The 17,286-nt window shown below is 38.9% G+C and overlaps 1 protein-coding gene across 1 annotated transcript; it reads left to right on the top strand.

Moving 5' to 3' along the window:
• Positions 1-615: 615 nt before the first annotated feature.
• On the top strand, positions 616-12,768 carry smco4 (single-pass membrane protein with coiled-coil domains 4). The gene is made up of 2 exons (XM_055012557.1): positions 616-783; positions 11,702-12,768. The coding sequence occupies exons 1-2, from the start codon at positions 645-647 to the stop codon at positions 11,908-11,910; spliced, it is 348 nt and encodes a 115-aa protein (XP_054868532.1). The 5' UTR covers positions 616-644; the 3' UTR covers positions 11,911-12,768.
• Positions 12,769-17,286: the final 4,518 nt, after the last annotated feature.

Here is a 17,286-nt window from a genome sequence, read left to right as displayed (position 1 = left end):
TGATTCACTGCAACACAAGGACCATGAAATAATCAATTAGTGAAATAATAATATATGCTTTTTACCTAAAATGAATTGGTATTTTAATGAATTAATTACATTTAATAACACATTTATGTATTCTAATTTTAATTAATGACATATTCCAGTTTTAATTAATTAATGACGTATTTAGTTAATTATTTAATGATGTATTTATTTAATAACACATTTATGAATTTAATTCCAATTTTAATTAATTAATGACATATTTAATATTTAATGATGTATTTATTTAATAACACATTTATGAATTTAATTCCAATTTTAATTAATTAATGACATATTTAATATTTAATGATGTGTTTATTTAATTTTGGCACTTTTAGTCCTCCATACACACAAGGACCATGAAATAATTAATTAGTGAAATAATAATATATGTTTTTTACCTAAAATGAATTGGTATTTTAATGAATTAATGACACATTTAATAACATATTTATGTATTTAATTCCAATTTTAATTAATGACATATTTAATTCCAATTTTAATTAATTAATGACATATTTAATTAATTATTTAATGATGTATTTATTCATTTATTTATTTAATTTTGGCACTTTTAGTCCTCCATAAACATCCTCCTCTCACCCACCTTCTGGATGGAGTCCAGAGGGCAGTCCAGGACAGAGCTGACCGTCCTGACCAGTTTGTTGAGTCTCCTTCTATCCCTGCCTGTGCTTCCACATCCCCATCCTACACGGAACCTGATGCCATGCCTCCTGATGACATTTCCAAGGGGTAACATGTGCAGGTTTAAGTGTTGGATGTAAGACTAGCAGTCTACTAACTGTTAGTTTGTGTGCTGTCTGTCTTACCCTCTTGTAGAAGATATTCCATTTATGTTGAAGTTACATAAAACATAAAAAACGATGAACATGTCAAAGTGTGACTGGGGTGTTTCCAGACTGCACGCGTTCTTCACGACATTTAACATTTTATTGTGGAGGGTACACACGGAGGTGCTCATGTTGCTGTGACAGCGGATTTCTACACACTCTTCTCTCTGCCACGTCGAGCTCCGTGGAGACCCACAGGTTCGTAACTAAAAATACTGCAGTCTGTACCGTAACAAACCTGCCAGCTCGCAATCCAGCAGAAATAATGGAGTAGAGAGTCGGAACAAATTGTCCCGCTGAAACAGAACTGAGCGCTAGGAGCAGTGAACCGACAGCAGTGTTGTTCCTCACATTTCCTAAAGTTGGTGGGCGCTAACAGCAGCAGTAAGAGGCACCGTCGGATACAAGACCGTAAGACCGTTTATCCGCTTCAACAAAAGCTTAGAATGAAGCACGAGAGAGTGCAGACAGCCGTTTGTCTGTTGGCCGGTCGGGTGTGTCGTGTTGAGCTAGCTAACTTCTGTACTCGGTCCATGATAAACTCTGACTTACTTTTGCCGTCTGTTACTAATGTTACAGCCGGATGTGACTTCACTGGGCTGAGCCACTATTAAGCAACAGTTTCAGCTGAAATGCTTTCTTTTCATTTTTGCTGTTTGTTTTGACTTTGTCATTACTAGACTACAGGAAGGGTTCCTTGACTCAAGTCACCTCAGGTAATCCTGGTCTCACAACCCAGGAACTTCCTATTTTCTGTCCATGCTGGATTCTGGTAGCTACAATTGACAAATTTGTTTAATATGCTTTTCCAGGCCTTTTGGTTTCATTTCCTCCAATATGTTCAGTTAAAAGACAGTTTCAACTTGCTGTCTGAAGTTTGTCAGTGAACAGATGACTACCCAGGTCAAACTGCTTGTTTGGCCTTTGGTGTTGTAAATGTGGGTTGTTGTTTTGTAGCCAGAATGTAGTTTGAGGCTTAGGTAGGGGTTGAACTTAACAAGCTTACACTCTATTAATATTTATAGATATTCTGTTTGTAGTGAAGAGCTACACAGTGGTGTAGTGGTTAGCACTTTTGCCTTGCAGCTAGAAGATCTCCGGTTTGCATCCCGGCATTCCCGAGATCTTTCTGCATGGAGTTTGCATGTTCTCCCTGTGCATGTGTGGATTTTCTCTGGGTTCTCCGGCTTCCTCCCACAATCCAAAAATATGCTGAGGTTAATTGGTGATTCTATATTGTTTGTATATGTAGACCTGTGATACCCTGGTGACCTGCCTTCACCCAAAGGCAGCTGGGTTAGACCTCAGCCCCCCATGACCCTAATGAGGATAGTGTGTAGATAATGGATGGAAGGATGGTTGTCGTGAGTGGTTTGTTCCTATGCTTCCTCACCAAACCACAGGATCCAAAACTGAGAAAGTTCTACTGCTCACAGCTCATTTTGTGACCCTGTTCATGCTTGTAGGCTGATTGTAAATCGCATGTACTCAGTTTAGTTTGAAAAGTTTTCAAACTTGTGTGTTAGCGATTACAGTTGTACTCATGAGTGTCTACTTGTCAACTTAGAAATAATGCAGTTATTGAGCAGAATTGCAATTTGAAATCATCTGACGAGTGATTTTGCAGAGGATTGCACTTACTTCTGTTTTATGCTGTCTTTTTCAGCATTAATGTTTGGATTATCAAGTTTGTCTCTTTGTTGCTTGTTGTTTTAGTTGTGTGTAATAAGTAAAATAAGAAACATCAACCATTTCAAAGTTTTGGATTTTTTTTTTCTTTTTTTAAAAAAAGTCATTGAATTGAAACAAAACTGTCATTACAATATATTGTTTGGAAAGAATTGATCATTTTAGAATGATAAAGGTGAGTTTGTGGCGGAGTGCATCTTACTTTAAAAAGAAAAAATGATTTTTTAAAAATAAAGCTAAAAAGTCATTTGGAATCTTTCTCATATTGAGTGAGAAAGGTAGCAATATAATCCTAAGTAGTTTATTTCTGTGAATTGCATTCAGACCTGGCTTTGCATTCGTCATATAGAGCTTTGTGCTGCTGATTTAAATGGTCAAATAATCACAACAATCGAAATGTTGATGGTTAGCAGACATATTGTATAGCCCTAGTCCAGACTTCACTGTACAGGAATTACACACACCCAGCAATTTTCCGGTAATGAAGCAGGAATGGTATTAGCATTACCACCAACTAGTTTGCCAATACAGATTAATAAATTGCACAAGAATGTACAATGTACAGTTTGTTTGCATGTATGTAGCTCTGTCCAATGGGCTGGTGCAGCGTTCATGATGTCACTGTAGTGAATTTATATTGCACTAATAGCTGAATATGGACTTGGATTGTTTGTGTATAAACCAAAAGGTTTAATAATGTGGTGACACTACTAAAATTTTGCATACTTTGCCATTCTTGTGGATAGTAAGTTATACTGTTGGGTCACAGTAATTGACAATGGCTGAAGAGAATTTTGTCATTCACAATTATATAGTAAATAAGCATGTCATTTCACCATAGTCTTTTAACATTTAAATATTGACCTATTCAAAAATAAATCCATTGTTATGTTGTAAAATCTGTAAAAAATTGTCAGAACTCACCCATAAAAAATTAAGTCCCTGACCAGTTACTTTACTCTGGGACTAGGACTTCTCTTCATGCTTTTAAATCGCATAGATGTCATTCTTACGCTGTGACCCCCTAAAAATGAGTGCACTCCTTTTTGTACAACCAGGCCACAAATATATCTTTAACATAAAAGGGAAAATATTTGCAGATAGGAAACAAAGCATGGCTCCGTAAGAGCGATCAAGGATTATCATCTTATCAGTTGTTGACAAGATAACGATACTGCAGTGAAAAAAACGGTGCCAACAAGCAACACATGCTGGCTGCTCTGCTTTATGCTAAGTATATTAATGGTTTTCACCAGCCTTTTCATCATTTTATCATTAATTTTTTCTTGGCATCATGTTCTCTTTGTGTAAGCCATGGTGTATATGCTGCATTCCCCCCTTAAACGGCTGTGTGCTGGCTGAAGCCCTTTTAAATGGTCTGCAGACTTTGCTTACCTGGCGTGATGTAAGTTTGAGCTGGTGTGCAAATCCTCCAAACACAATGTGCAAACTTTTAAAGTTCCTGCCTATACCTCCTCTCATCCCTACATTGTTCACCGCAGGCCAAGCAGACCAGCTCACTTTTCGTTCTGTTCAAACACTGTAAACCGCTATACACTACACGATGGAAAATTGTAATATTGGAGTTATTCAGCCGTACATGGTCAAACGAGAAACCAAGTCTGAAGACAGGATTGGTTCCTAAGGTTTGTTGTGTATGAAACCCTGGGAGTGAGAATCATTGTTTGAAGGTTTCCAAAACATTTTGTAATCCAGCCTTGTTTTGCCTTCTTACTTACTAAGGTATGACACCATAGTCTCCATTTTGTTCACATCTGTTTTCCCATGAGATCATGTGAGCAGGTGCACTGCTCCCTGATTTCTCCCTCCAGCACGATAATCGTAAGAGTATCCTGTAGTGTGTGATAAGCCTTTATTTTAAAATTTAGACTTGTGTGCACTTTTGTAATTAGAGAGAATATCTCTGAAGTTTCTCCCCATGGTGATGCAACCTAGTTTTAAAGTCTGTTAGGATTTTGGAACACTTGTGTTGTGATCCTGGCCTTAGTTAAAATGGGACATCAATGACCCTCCAATGGTCTATAATAGTAAAGAAGAACAGGGTCATATATAAAGCCTCACCGCATAACTGTTGCCCTATAAGATACTACAAATTTCCTTGACTTTTACAGTCAGCTATACATCTCTAAATCTACAGGCACTGATGCAGTTATTGAGGATTTTCTCAGTTCTTTGAACATCCCATCTCCTAGTGAAGCAGTTATGCGTGATCTAGACTCTGACATTACAATAGAGGAAATGAAAATTGCCATTCGCTCCTTTCCCAACTGTAAGGCCTGTGGCCCTGACGGTTTTGCTATAGAATTCTGCAAAGCCCATATAGACACTGTTGCCCCTCTTCTACACTGCATGTTAATTCATTCTATAAAAACTGGCATCTTCCCTGATACTCTATGATGCTCATATCTGTCTTCTTTTGAAGAAGGATAGAGATAGCACTGACGTTTCATCTTATCATCCCTTAAGCTTGTTAAATAGTGATCAAAATATCATTGTAAAAGTTCTCACAAACTGACTAAATGAATACATTGGCTCATTGATCCATCCCGATCAAATGGGTTTTATCAAAGACAGATTCTCCTTCATCAACACCCGGCGTTTGCTAAACATTATGTAATCAACCAACCCACCTAACTCTGGTGTCATCTCTTTGGATGCACATCAGGCGTTCAACCAGATCGAGTGGAGATACATCGGTGTTTCCTCTAGGATTTTTTTCAGCAGCAGCGGCAGGCTCTCCGGGAGCCGTGGCGACGTAAACAAATGACATTTCACTGCAGATTTTACTTGTACAACTAGTTTATTGAATGGCCAGTTGAAAATGGCTTTTTAAAGGCTGAATGTAAAAAAAAAAAATTAAATAAAAAACAATATTTGAATAAGCTCGTGAAAATGCAGTCAGCAGTTACATCACGGAGTGTAGATATTAGCTTAATGCTAATATCTATCTTAAATCAATAGTTTACTCAAGTTAACGACACTGAGTTGGCATCGGGCCCAATTAACTGAAGCTACCGATATGTTACGTAGCGTTAGCTGGCCATCAATATTTTGTGAATGTCTATTTAACTTGTAAAATCTATTATGAGTTATCTTAAGCTAATGACTTCTCTCCGGTAAGTCGTTGCCTTATCTTCCAAGACGACACTCCTCTGACTCTCTGACCTGGTGCCTGGTGACATAACGTCACTTTCAAGGCCGCGACATCAACGTCGTATTAACCCAGTGGTTCTCAAATTTTTTCTGTCGGGCCCCCCTTCGGAGGACAAAAAAACTTTCGTGCCCCCCCAATAACTTCGTGCATATATATATATATATATATAAATAAAAAAACTGAAAACATGAATATGCAGGGATGTGTTATTTTATCTGATTCCATTTTGTTGTTTTTCACAGTAAAGATCAGGGGTGTCAAACTCATTTTAGTCCAGGGACCACATAAACCCAATCTGATCTCCAGTGGGCCCCACCAGTAAAATCACAGCATAATAACCTATAAATAACCACAACTCCAACTTTTCCCCTTTGTTTTAGTTCAAAAAAAGTACATTCTGAAAATGTTCACATTTAATGAAGTATCTTTTTACAAAATATTATGAACCTGAAATTTCTTAAGGAAAACAAGTTCAATTTCAGCAGTACCCTATTATGCCTCAGTTCATCATTTACACATGCATTGTAACTGCCAGATAACGGTTTATCTACAAAAACACAAAACATTCAGTCACAGGTATCTGGAACTGAACAATCTAGTATTTTACTTCATGATCGGAACAACTTGTCAAGTTCTAGAAGTTATTTTAAATTTACAGTTTTACAAATTTACAGTTTACAGTTAATGTTGTTGTAATTTTTATCATGTGTAAAGTCGTCCCGCGGGCCGAAATGGACCGTCTGGTGGGCCGGTTTTGACCCACAGGCCGTATGTTTGACATTGCTGGTAAAAATAATCGGAGGAGACAAGCCGAGTATGTGACGTGATCGAGTACGCTGGTGTTGCGACTGCACATTAACGATACGTTCTCCCGTTCTCGGGAGTCTGTACTTCGGAGTCTGAACGGCCAGTGCATATACCATAGATATATACAGAAGATCATTATTATAATTTTTTTATATCTATGGCATATACAGTCTATGGGGTCAGCACAATTTTAGTATTGTACGCCGCGAAAAACAGGCCAACGTTATAAACAATAGTTCAGCTAATTAGTTCCGTGTTGAAGGACCTTTTCCTCCCAGTCACCCGCGCTCCCCCTGACATGCCTCTGTGCCCCCCAAGGGGCACTATTTGAGAAACACTGTATTAACCCGACATATCAAAGAGTAGATACTGAGCAAGATAATTATCTGTAGTTTACCTTAGTGCTCACGAGTACCCGATACAGTGCAGCACTCCGCTGTGAAGGTGGAGATATGTGGCAGTGGTGTATTTGCGGCAATTAAAAAAAAAAGAAAGAAAGTTGAAGGAGAGGTGGCTAGGATTTATAAATGGCGGCCCGCCGCTGCTCAATGAATGTAGAGGAAACACTGTATATGTTTGCTACTCTTGCTAAATTTGACTTTGGTCCTAAATTTATGTCACTCTTGAAAATGCTCTATACCCTCCCTAAATCCTCAGTATTGACTAATCATGATTGCTTTGTCTCCTTTCTGTTACATCGCGGTACTAGATAGGGATGCTGCTTCTCCGCTATGCTCTTCACCCTGGCCTTTGAGCCCCTGGCTATTTCCATCAGAACCCGTCCCTTAATTACTGGAATCAGGTGTGGTGCAACTGAATGCACTGTTGGCTTGTACGTGGATGATGTTGTGACTGTGTCAGATGAAAGGACATCTCCCTCTTCTGGACCTCACTGAAAACTTTGGCCAGCTTTCTGGGTTCACTATTAACTGGGACAAAAGCATATTTATGCCTCTGGCTGACAGCCTCGATTCTGGTTTCTTGACCATCTACCTTTTAAAACCACCACTGATCACTTTAAATGTTTAGGGATTAACATTTCCAGGAATCCTAAACTCCTATTTAGATTAAATTATTCCTTTATGATTGACAAGCTTAAGACAATGATAGATAATTGGAAACTCCTCCTCATTTCTCTAATTGGTCATGTTAATGTTACTAAGATGGTAGTACTCCCCAAATTTCTCCACATATTCCAACTTGTTCCTATTTTTCTTACAGCTGCTTTTTTAAAGCAGATTGACTCCATCATCTTTCCCTTTATCTGGGCCGGCAAGCCTCCTCACATTTTCAAGTTGCATTTGCAGAAACCTGCGTCTGACGATGGCCTCGGCCTACCGGTCTTCTGACATTACTACTGGGCCTGTAATACTAGAGCCTGGGTCTTCTGGAACTATACCCCGGCGTTGTCCAGGCAGGAGGGCTCCCTTTGCCCTCGCTGGCCTGAAATCGAATCCCAGGCTGCTCTGTCTCTTACTGGAGCCTCCCTGGCAGCCGTTTTATTTTCCAATTTAAATTTGTCTATCAGACTGTTTAAAGATAATTTTGTTTTGCACAACTCATTCAAGATTCTTAAACAAATTAAGGGTGTGCTGGGTCTCAAGAATCCTTCCATCTATGGAAGGATTCTTGAGTTGGACTCAAGAATCCTTCCATCTATGGAAGGATTCTTGAGTTGGACTCTGTGTTTCAACCCTGGCTTGCTGGACAGTGTGTTTACATGCTGGGTGGATAGGGGGTTGTCCATTATTGCAGATCTTTATGTTGATAATCATTTTTGCATCATTTACACAAGCTGAATTTGATCTGCCCTCTAGCCATTTATTCTGACACTTCCAAATTAGAAACTTTGTCAGTCATTTCATCAGTTTGAATCTATGCCCAATCAACACAGCTTTTGTGTACTGCTGACTAGATCCTCTACTTAAAAACATTTGATTTCCCATTTTGTTGATCTTTTCGGCCTGAAGCCCCCTCCTCTTGTATTAAAGACGCCTGGATTAATGGCATCTAATGGATTAAGGGCATCTAATTAGGATGCCCCCCGGACGCCTCCCCGGTGAGGTGTTTAGGGCACGTCCCACTGGGAGGAGGCCCCGGGGAAGACCCAGGACACGCTGGAGAGACTATGTCTCCCAGCTGGCCTGGGAACGCCTTGGGGTCCCCCGGGAGGAGCTAGATGATGTGGCCGGGGAGAGGGAGGTCTGGGCTTTCCTCCTAAAGCTGCTGCCCCCGCGACCCGACCCGGACCAGTGGTAGAAGATGGATGGATGGATGGATGGATTAATGACATTGGTGAGGACATTTCAGATGAGCTGTGGTCACTGGCTTTAGGCAGAGTGAAGAATTTCTCCATCAATGCCAGACTTCAACTCATCCAGTTTAAAGTCATTCATCGCCTTCACTTTTCTAAGACCAAACTGAATAGCATATTTCCCACTGTATCTTCCACCTGTGATAGATGTAAGTCTGCCAATGGGATGCTTGGCCACCTCTTTTGGGCCTGCCCTAAGCTCAGGATGTTTAGGGATAGCATTTTTAATTTTTATACATGTATAATAGGCAACTGTTTCGGTCTATCTGTGACACTCCGCTGTTCTGAACATACTCTGACTCTTCCCAGAGCATTACAAAAAGCCTTTGTGTTTGGTCTGGTTGTGGCAAAACATGTCATCTTGTGGGAGTGGAGGTCACCCTCACCCCCTTGTTTTAACAGGTGGTTAAATGACATGATTTAATGTATCTACCTTGAAGAAGTTCTTTATACTCTGGCTGGTGCCCAGCCTGTGTTTCTTAAGGTCTGGGGACCTTTCATCGAACATATCAGGAAAGACAGACCTTTGCCTCAGTCCTGATCCATTTGTTACATTGTGCCTGATTATCTTGCTTTGGTCTACGTGGACTTTACTTTCTCTCGCCTGTCCTGTTGTCTCTCTCCCCAGCTGTTTGGTGTTCTTGTCTCCTTTGTAAGTAACTGAAAACTGAAACTATTAACTATATATATATATATATATATATATATATATATATATATATATATATATATATATATATATATATATATATATATATATAAAGATTAGAGTCAGTCTGAATCCCCTTTCTTGTTGGCCCACTGCCTATCCTTTATCTCTTTGTCCTCTACTATGTGTTTGAAGCAGTTGTCAGTGTGAGACTACTAGATTGTGTTTTAACTACATGTGGTAGATCACTGTTTACCTTGCTGCTTTCAGAAAAGTTTGTCTCATTCCTCAGTTGCCAGTAAATGTTGATGGACATACTTTCTAAAAGCTTGCCGTTTGGTTGTTGCATTATACTGAATCAAACCCTAACCCTGTGGGATGCAATGCGTGAGGGTTAATGTTAATCATGACAAGGTTTGTGATGCAACCTTCAGAGGACCAGTGTTGGCTAAGTTGGGACTTGAGGGAGAGCATCATGGGTAGACACAGTTTTCTTTATTTTACATCCTTCCAGTGGAGTCACTCTACTCAGCTAACAAGAATCACACTGACGCTGTGATCGAAGTAGCTTTTACTCTGTTTACACAAAAATATTTTTATTCAGAAGTTAAAATGTATGGTCATTCTCAGTACCAAATAAGCTTTATGTGCAACCAGCTCTGTTTACATTAAATGTAATGTAATTCAGTGTAATATAGTGTTTGGAAAACAGAGAAACTCGTCTTTTTACACAGAGATCTGTTTAAGCTTTAAGTGAGATAGATGTATTCTTCAAAGTCTGATAAAAGAAAATCCTTTTTATAGCTGTCATGACTGGCAGAGGGAATTTCATAATGTGTTAATGTCCAGTATGGACAGGAGGAACGATTTAAAGTTGGAAGTGTTAGAATGCAGACATGGCACCCTGTGATGGTTTTAAGACATGGAATAATGGTGAACTTATCCTTTCCATGCAGCATTGATCTTCTGTTCTAGGCTTGGCAGTTTACTGGGATACACTGCTACATATTTTATGGTATGGCATTTATTATATGTTGCTCATACTCTACAGTTCAGCTGTGAGATACTCATCTCATCCCTACAGCTATCTCTGGGCCTCTTTGAGGGAGAGCACCCCCAACTCTGCCATACATTGTATCATCATCTCCTTTATAGGCCAAGACTCTCCAGTCCAGGAAGCTTTGCTCAAGCAAAACATTTCCCTTGCTTGTGTCTTTTTCTCTCTCTCTCTCTCCCACTGAAAATATATATTAAGAGGATTCATGGAAACTAAAAGGTATAAGAGATATAAGACGTATTTCTCTCTAAGCTATCATCTAAGGAGACGTCAGTTTCTGATGGGGAAGACACAATTATATCTCTCCTCTGTCGTGCCTTTTCATGATTTACATTTCTGTATGTATATTTGCACCTATGCACAATTCAACCTTTATGAGGATATGGAGTTACCACTACCAGCCCATCAGTTTTTTAGTAATCCAGGTTAATATGACAAAGTTATTTAAATTATTGAATTTTTTATGTAGCCCAAATGTTTTTCAGAAAGTAGAAGATTTGAAAAGACATTGAATATCAAAATAGTTTCCACCAGACACAAATATTTTGTCATTTTAATTAAAAAGTGATTTGGAAAAACTAACTGGGAGTCTTAGTGCTGAATTCCTTTGTTTTTCTGTTTACTAATAAATAAAATGTTCATGATGTTATGATAGTACCAGAGCTGCCTGATCAACTGCAGTGTCCAATTACAAACTTGTATTTTATAAATGTGTGCATCTTAGTGGTAAAAGACTTACACGAGGGCTCTGTTTTGCTCATGTCTCTTTTGAGATCTAACCTACTCCTTACTCTTGTGAAAAGAAATAGAAGCCCTGGACTTGAAGTTCCCTGATGTGAAATTGTTTCTTCTGCACCAGGATTCCATTTTTGTGACTGAAACACAATTTGGAGGTGTTGATAAATACTAATAATAACAGCTCTCATTCATTAGGAAATTTACAAGTGCATCGTCTGACCTAAACGCTAGGTAAAAAAATAATGGGAAAAGTAAAAAAAAAAAAAAAAAAAGAAGTGGTACATGAGAATAATTTTAAAATGTTTTTGCAGAGAGGTCCATGTCAGTTTGAGGAAGTTGAAGTGTCAACAACATGACTTGTCTCATGATTGTGTGCTTCTATTTCTCTCAGGTTCCTGTGAGCACAGTGGAGACATGAGGCAGCTCAAAGGCAAACCCAAGAAAGAAACATCTAAGGACAAGAAGGAGCGGAAGCAGGCCATGCAGGAAGCCCGACAGCAGGTGGCTACTGTGGTGCTGCCCACACTGGCTGTAGTGGTTCTGCTTATTGTTGTTTTTGTCTATGTGGCCACCAGGCCTGGTGCTATAGTAGACATTTAAGTTGTACTAGACATGAACTCCAAAAACTGACCGGGGTTTGACAAATGAACCGTGGCTATACCCAAAGGATTACCCTCACCATGTGACAGCCATCCCTCTGTAGGCCAATAGCAGGTCTACATTTGTCTTCAAGAAAGCCTCCTCCAAAGTATGTGTGTTTGCATTAAGCAGGATTCCAGCAGCAAAAAAAGAAACTGTTGCTCCTTGATGCCTTTAGATGAGTGAGGACATCATTTTAGTGAAGCAAATGGATTCATCTTGATGTCTTACAAAATTATCCAATATCTTACATACCAAAGGACTCACACATAGCTTGTCATGTTTGACCAGAGGTGTTAAAAACGTGTAAATGGTCAACAGTTTTCCAAGCTGATGCCATATTTGTCAAGTCAATGCAACATGATCCTGGCTTCAGACATGTACCACTCTTTGAGCAGAACTCACACCTACGGTATCTGTATACATGATGTGTGTATGACATTTGTGGCTGACTTCTGGAACAGCTGAATCTTAATGAATGTTTTTGCAGAATGTGTTATCTCAAGTCTAGTAGGTTCAAGCACACTTGAATTTCTCCTTTTTTCATGCCAATGTTGTCCTCTTTCTTTTCATTACGTTATTGACAACAACCACTGACCTTTGAGTGACTCATTACATCTCTGCTGATAGAATAAGGTGCCTTAACAGATTTGAAACTGTTCTTACAGTTCAATAAAATATATTTAATACAAAAACAACAACTTTGAGTTTGGTTAGTATATTTAAATTATTGAGTATTGAATCTTTTTCTGTACTTTTTCCTTGTAGTGCAGCCTGCCAGAAGTGTATCAAAGGTCAATAAAAACATAGCAGATACAATCTGGTTTACTGAGGTTTGTCCTTATTCTGACCGAAAATGCTTTCTATTTAAAATTGATGTCTTTGTCTCTTCAGCTCTTTCATTCACATTTATGTGGCATTAACTGCCAGGAAGAGTGTTCTAATCATATACACGGGTTATGATCATGTCTATGTTAAGTCTTGTGTAGACTTGACAAGTACAGCTAGTGCTTAGACTCTATTCAGTATTGTACTTACATCTTACTTCTGCTGAGTACATGTCCAAGCCCGCTAGGGCTTAGTCCTGAATCTTAAAAAAAAAAAAAGCTGACAAAGAGTCTGTCACTTTAACTTTTTAAATTCAAATTTTAGTCAGGGCTGGCGCAGTGGTTAGCATTGTTGCCTCACAGCTAGAAGAGTCCTGGAGTTGCTGCATGCTCTCCCTGTGCTCTGCTGTCCTCTCACAGTTCAAAGACATGCTGAGGTTAATTGGTGATTCTAAATTGTCCATGTGTGCTTGGCTGTCTGTCTAGGTGAACCTTGAATTTCACCTTAAGTCAGCTGGGATAAACTGCAGACCCCTTTTGACCCTACAGAGGATAAAGCAGTGTATGGGTGGAAATGTTATTCAAACAGGAACATTTGTTGAGGACCATTAGGAGACATTCAGTGATGGTGAATAAAGAACAGCACCCTCTATAAAATAAGATAAATTAGCCTGTGCCTACTATTTACTAGTTTATTGAAATTTTTAGCTTCTCATTGTGAAATGTATGCATTATATTGTGTCATCAGAAAATTCTGAACTCAAAATGATGATGGTTTTGTTACTTATTGCTCAAACCAAAACATCAGTCAAAACATGAAAGTTAAATAAGTAGCAAATAGTGAATGGGGCAACAACAGAGTATTTTCTCACACCCTGTTCCCTTGCATAATTTGTGTCAGTTGTAAACTCCAGCTGATAAAGCTTCTGTATCCCACGATATTGATGATTTCAGAGGCTGTGCCCTTCTGATGATTTCATTTCAAGTTATGATTGTGATTGGCCTGTTTTTTGTTTTGGTTTTTTAATGATCCCATTGTTTTCAGTCTCCACTGTCAGTGTATCTTGGCTGTAAACCCACAGCCATTAAGTGTTCATTTCCAGATGATTAGGATATTCACTCCAAGCCACCTATTTAAATGTGTTTAACCACCAAAAATTAAACTGGATTAGTTTTCCTTCATCTGGGTTTTAACCAACAGTGACCTTTCAGATGGAGTTCGCAAATTCTACCCGTCTGTGTGATTTTCTCTCACAGTTCAAATACATGCATAGTCGGTCAGCTGGTGATTCTAAATTGGCTGTTTCCAGTGGTGTAGTCTAGTTTATTCTCGTGGGTAGACTCTGATTTTTCCCTTTCCAGCCTCGTAAATCAAAGCCAGGTCAAGTTCTCATCTATGTGTGTGTGTGCACGTGTAACTGTAATCTTAAAATAAAGTGTAGAACTTGAAAAAATAATGACTGAACAACATGAACCAACGTATATACATCTTTAACAATAGCCAAATCTTAAAAATGTAAACAATTGAACACTTTCACATTTTTTTTCTGTCTCATATCACTCTCCTTACATCCCCTGCTGCTTAATGGGAGAACTGAGCTGTTGCTTGCCCTGCCAGTATTTTGAATGGTGGCCTGAATGGTGTCAGGACCATTCTCAAACATATTTAGAGGAGCTCATTGGTGAGTCTGGAACGACATTTAGTTTTGATTATGTTCATAGTTGAGAAAGCTGCCTCGCAGCTGTATGTTGAGCCACAGTCTGTCCTCTAGTGATGTGTAATGTGAAAAGATACGGCTCTAAAAGCCGATGCTTTGTAATGATTCTGAAGAGCCGACTCCCATCGAGTGAGAGCCGACTCTCAACTTATTTAATGGAGTATGGTGTTTAACAATGTCCCCGCAGAAACCATGTTACTGAATCCTAGATTAAAGAAGCTTGCCTTCAGTGACAACAGAGCTGTTGATGAGACACTTCAGAGAATAAGAGCAGCAGCAGCAGAAGCAAAATGTCCCCCAGCAGCCTGACACCTCCACCATTAGAGGACCAAGTGGAGGAGGAACCTCAAACTTCTGCTGTGTGGAGGCTCTTTGATGGAAGAGCTACAGGAGATGATTCAGGAGAAATCCTACAGCTGATGTAATGAAGGTGAGATCATATCGAGAGGAACCCCTCATCCAACCAGCAGATGACCCACTGAGCTGGTGGCAGGCCAAGGCCTCAGTTTTCCCCACCTGGTGAAGGTGTTGGAGGAGAGACAACTTCTGTTTCATCTCGAGAATCTTCTCAAAAACACGACAGATATTCACTGAAAGAAGAAATAGTATCAGCCCATCCAAGCTCAGGCATCTGATTTTTCTGAATGCCAACCTGCACTGCAGACATTTATACTGGTTGAATACCGAGTTTGGTTCTGTTTCTGTTCTGGTTCTGTGGGTTTGTGGCTGTGTTTTGTTCATTTGTTTTTTGTGCAAAAAAAGGTTGATTGAAATATGAAACAAAAGTAAGAATGCCTGTTTTGTAACAGAGCAAATGCACAAAATTAGGCAATCATAAGCCTTCTCATAAAAGCACTGAACACAAAAGAGTGTGTCAATACACAAATCATTCATATTTGCCAGGTTAGGCTAAAATATGAGACTACGAATAATACTAAATTAGGAGCAGTTTGGGACCCGAAAGAACCGGCTCTTCTTTGGACGCCGTGCCAAAAGAACCAGCTCCCTGAAAAGAACCAGCTTCCCATCACTACTGTCCTCCCCTCTGTCCCTCACCTCTCAACTGTTTTTTTGAAGGCAGAGCGGCAATGCAATACAGCGACTTCACTGGCTGAGTAGCGTCACCGTGGGATGGCTGAACTCGTACGTAATTGGTCTGTGTGTTTCCTGAGATGATAGACCAATGATAAACACTGGAAAGCTGCGCCGGTAAAATAGAAGCAACCCGTCAAATTAACACCCGTATAGACGGCGTCTGGGTCCAGATCGGGACCGCGGTCCGCCATTTGGTGACATTGTTGGCAGATCTCGCAATAGAAACAAGCGACCAGCTCTATGGAAAAAAAGCCCAAAACAAGCCCAACAGCTAAACGGCCACATCGTGTAAATGAGACGCCTCTTGATAACAGTGTAAATATATATTCATTTTTGTATGCACTAAATTGACAATAAAATGTCAATACAACCTTTTAATAACTTAAATTGTAAAACTTTGATGAAAAGAAACTTAGATTCTAAAGCTCTGATTAAAATAAAAGACATTTGATCCAGTGTATTATGACTTCTTTGTCAGTCGAGGTTGATCCAATTGATTCGCCAAAATTATCCAAAGCACTGATGGATGTGTGAGACAGAGTTCAGTAAAGTTGGAAAGATATTCACAGATTCGGACTTCCGGCATCAATAACTCATGAGATATACGTTGTAAAAACATAAACGATGCCTATTTTAAATCGTTGTAAGCTAGACAATCAAAAGTCGCTGTCTTTCCAGCTGCAGAAATAACATTGATGTCTATGAGCAGCTGGCTCTGCGACGAGTGAACAGGGACCGTCTGCAAATAGCAAAACTGCTGCAACAGCGAAGAGACACACTACACAAATATTCAATGACTGCACTCTTATGCATTGTAGTGTCACCAAAATCACTGGAGCCATCAATTGGCTCATGCTGGTCATACTGCAACTCTTTATTTGGTGCTAAACTAAAAATAAGAATTTTAAGGATTTTTTATTAGTAATAAAATTCAACAACTTCATTCTTATACATTGCAGTGTCACCAAAATCACTGGAGCCATCAGTTGTCTCCTGCTGGTCCTACTACAATACTTGGTTTGACATTAAATTTAAAAAATGAATTTTAAGGAATTTTATTAGTAATAAAATTCAATAACTTCACTCTTATGTACTGTAGTGTCACCAAAATCACTGGAGCCATCAGTGGACTCCTACTGGTCATACTACAATACTTGGTTTGATATTAAATAAAAAATCTGAATTTTAAAGAATTTTGTCTTACTTTCTTAATATTTTATTAGTAATAAAATTCAGTAACTTCACTCTTATACACTGTAGTGTCATCAAAATCACTGGAACCTTCAATTGTCTCCTGCTGGTCAAACTACAACTCTTGGTTTGATATAAAAACATTTTTTCATAATTTTAAGAATTTTTTTCTCATTTTCTTATTATTTTATTAGTAATGAAATTCAGTAACTTCGCTCTTATGTACTGTAGTGTCACCAAAATCACTGGAGCCATCAACTGGCTCCTGCTGGTCATACTACAACTCTTGGTTTGGTAATAAATAAAAAATCTGAATTTTAAGGAATTTTTAGAGTAAATAAAATTCAATCACTTCACTCTTAAACACTGCAGAAAAAAGAAACTCCATCCAACCATCAAAAGGGTCCTACTGATCATACCTTCAGGTTTTTTCTTCCAAGTATTGTCCGTACAGTCCTTAACTTGGAAAATATTATTAGCGGTTTAACATTATGGTTTAAATGAAT

Source organism: Amphiprion ocellaris, chromosome 7 (genome assembly GCF_022539595.1).
Source record: "Amphiprion ocellaris isolate individual 3 ecotype Okinawa chromosome 7, ASM2253959v1, whole genome shotgun sequence".
NCBI lineage: Eukaryota > Metazoa > Chordata > Actinopteri > Pomacentridae > Amphiprion > Amphiprion ocellaris.
The sequence above is the reverse complement of the archived record's forward strand: the minus strand, read 5'-3'. Positions and strand labels throughout refer to the sequence as shown.

Bases quoted from the DNA above. Each gene is read 5' to 3' on its own strand.
- smco4 (XM_055012557.1), top strand. From the start codon at position 645: ATGGAGTCCAGAGGGCAGTCCAGGACAGAGCTGACCGTCCTGACCAGT. The intron at 784-11,701 runs GTAACATGTGCA...TATTTCTCTCAG, and splicing joins CCTGATGACATTTCCAAGGG to GTTCCTGTGAGCACAGTGGA.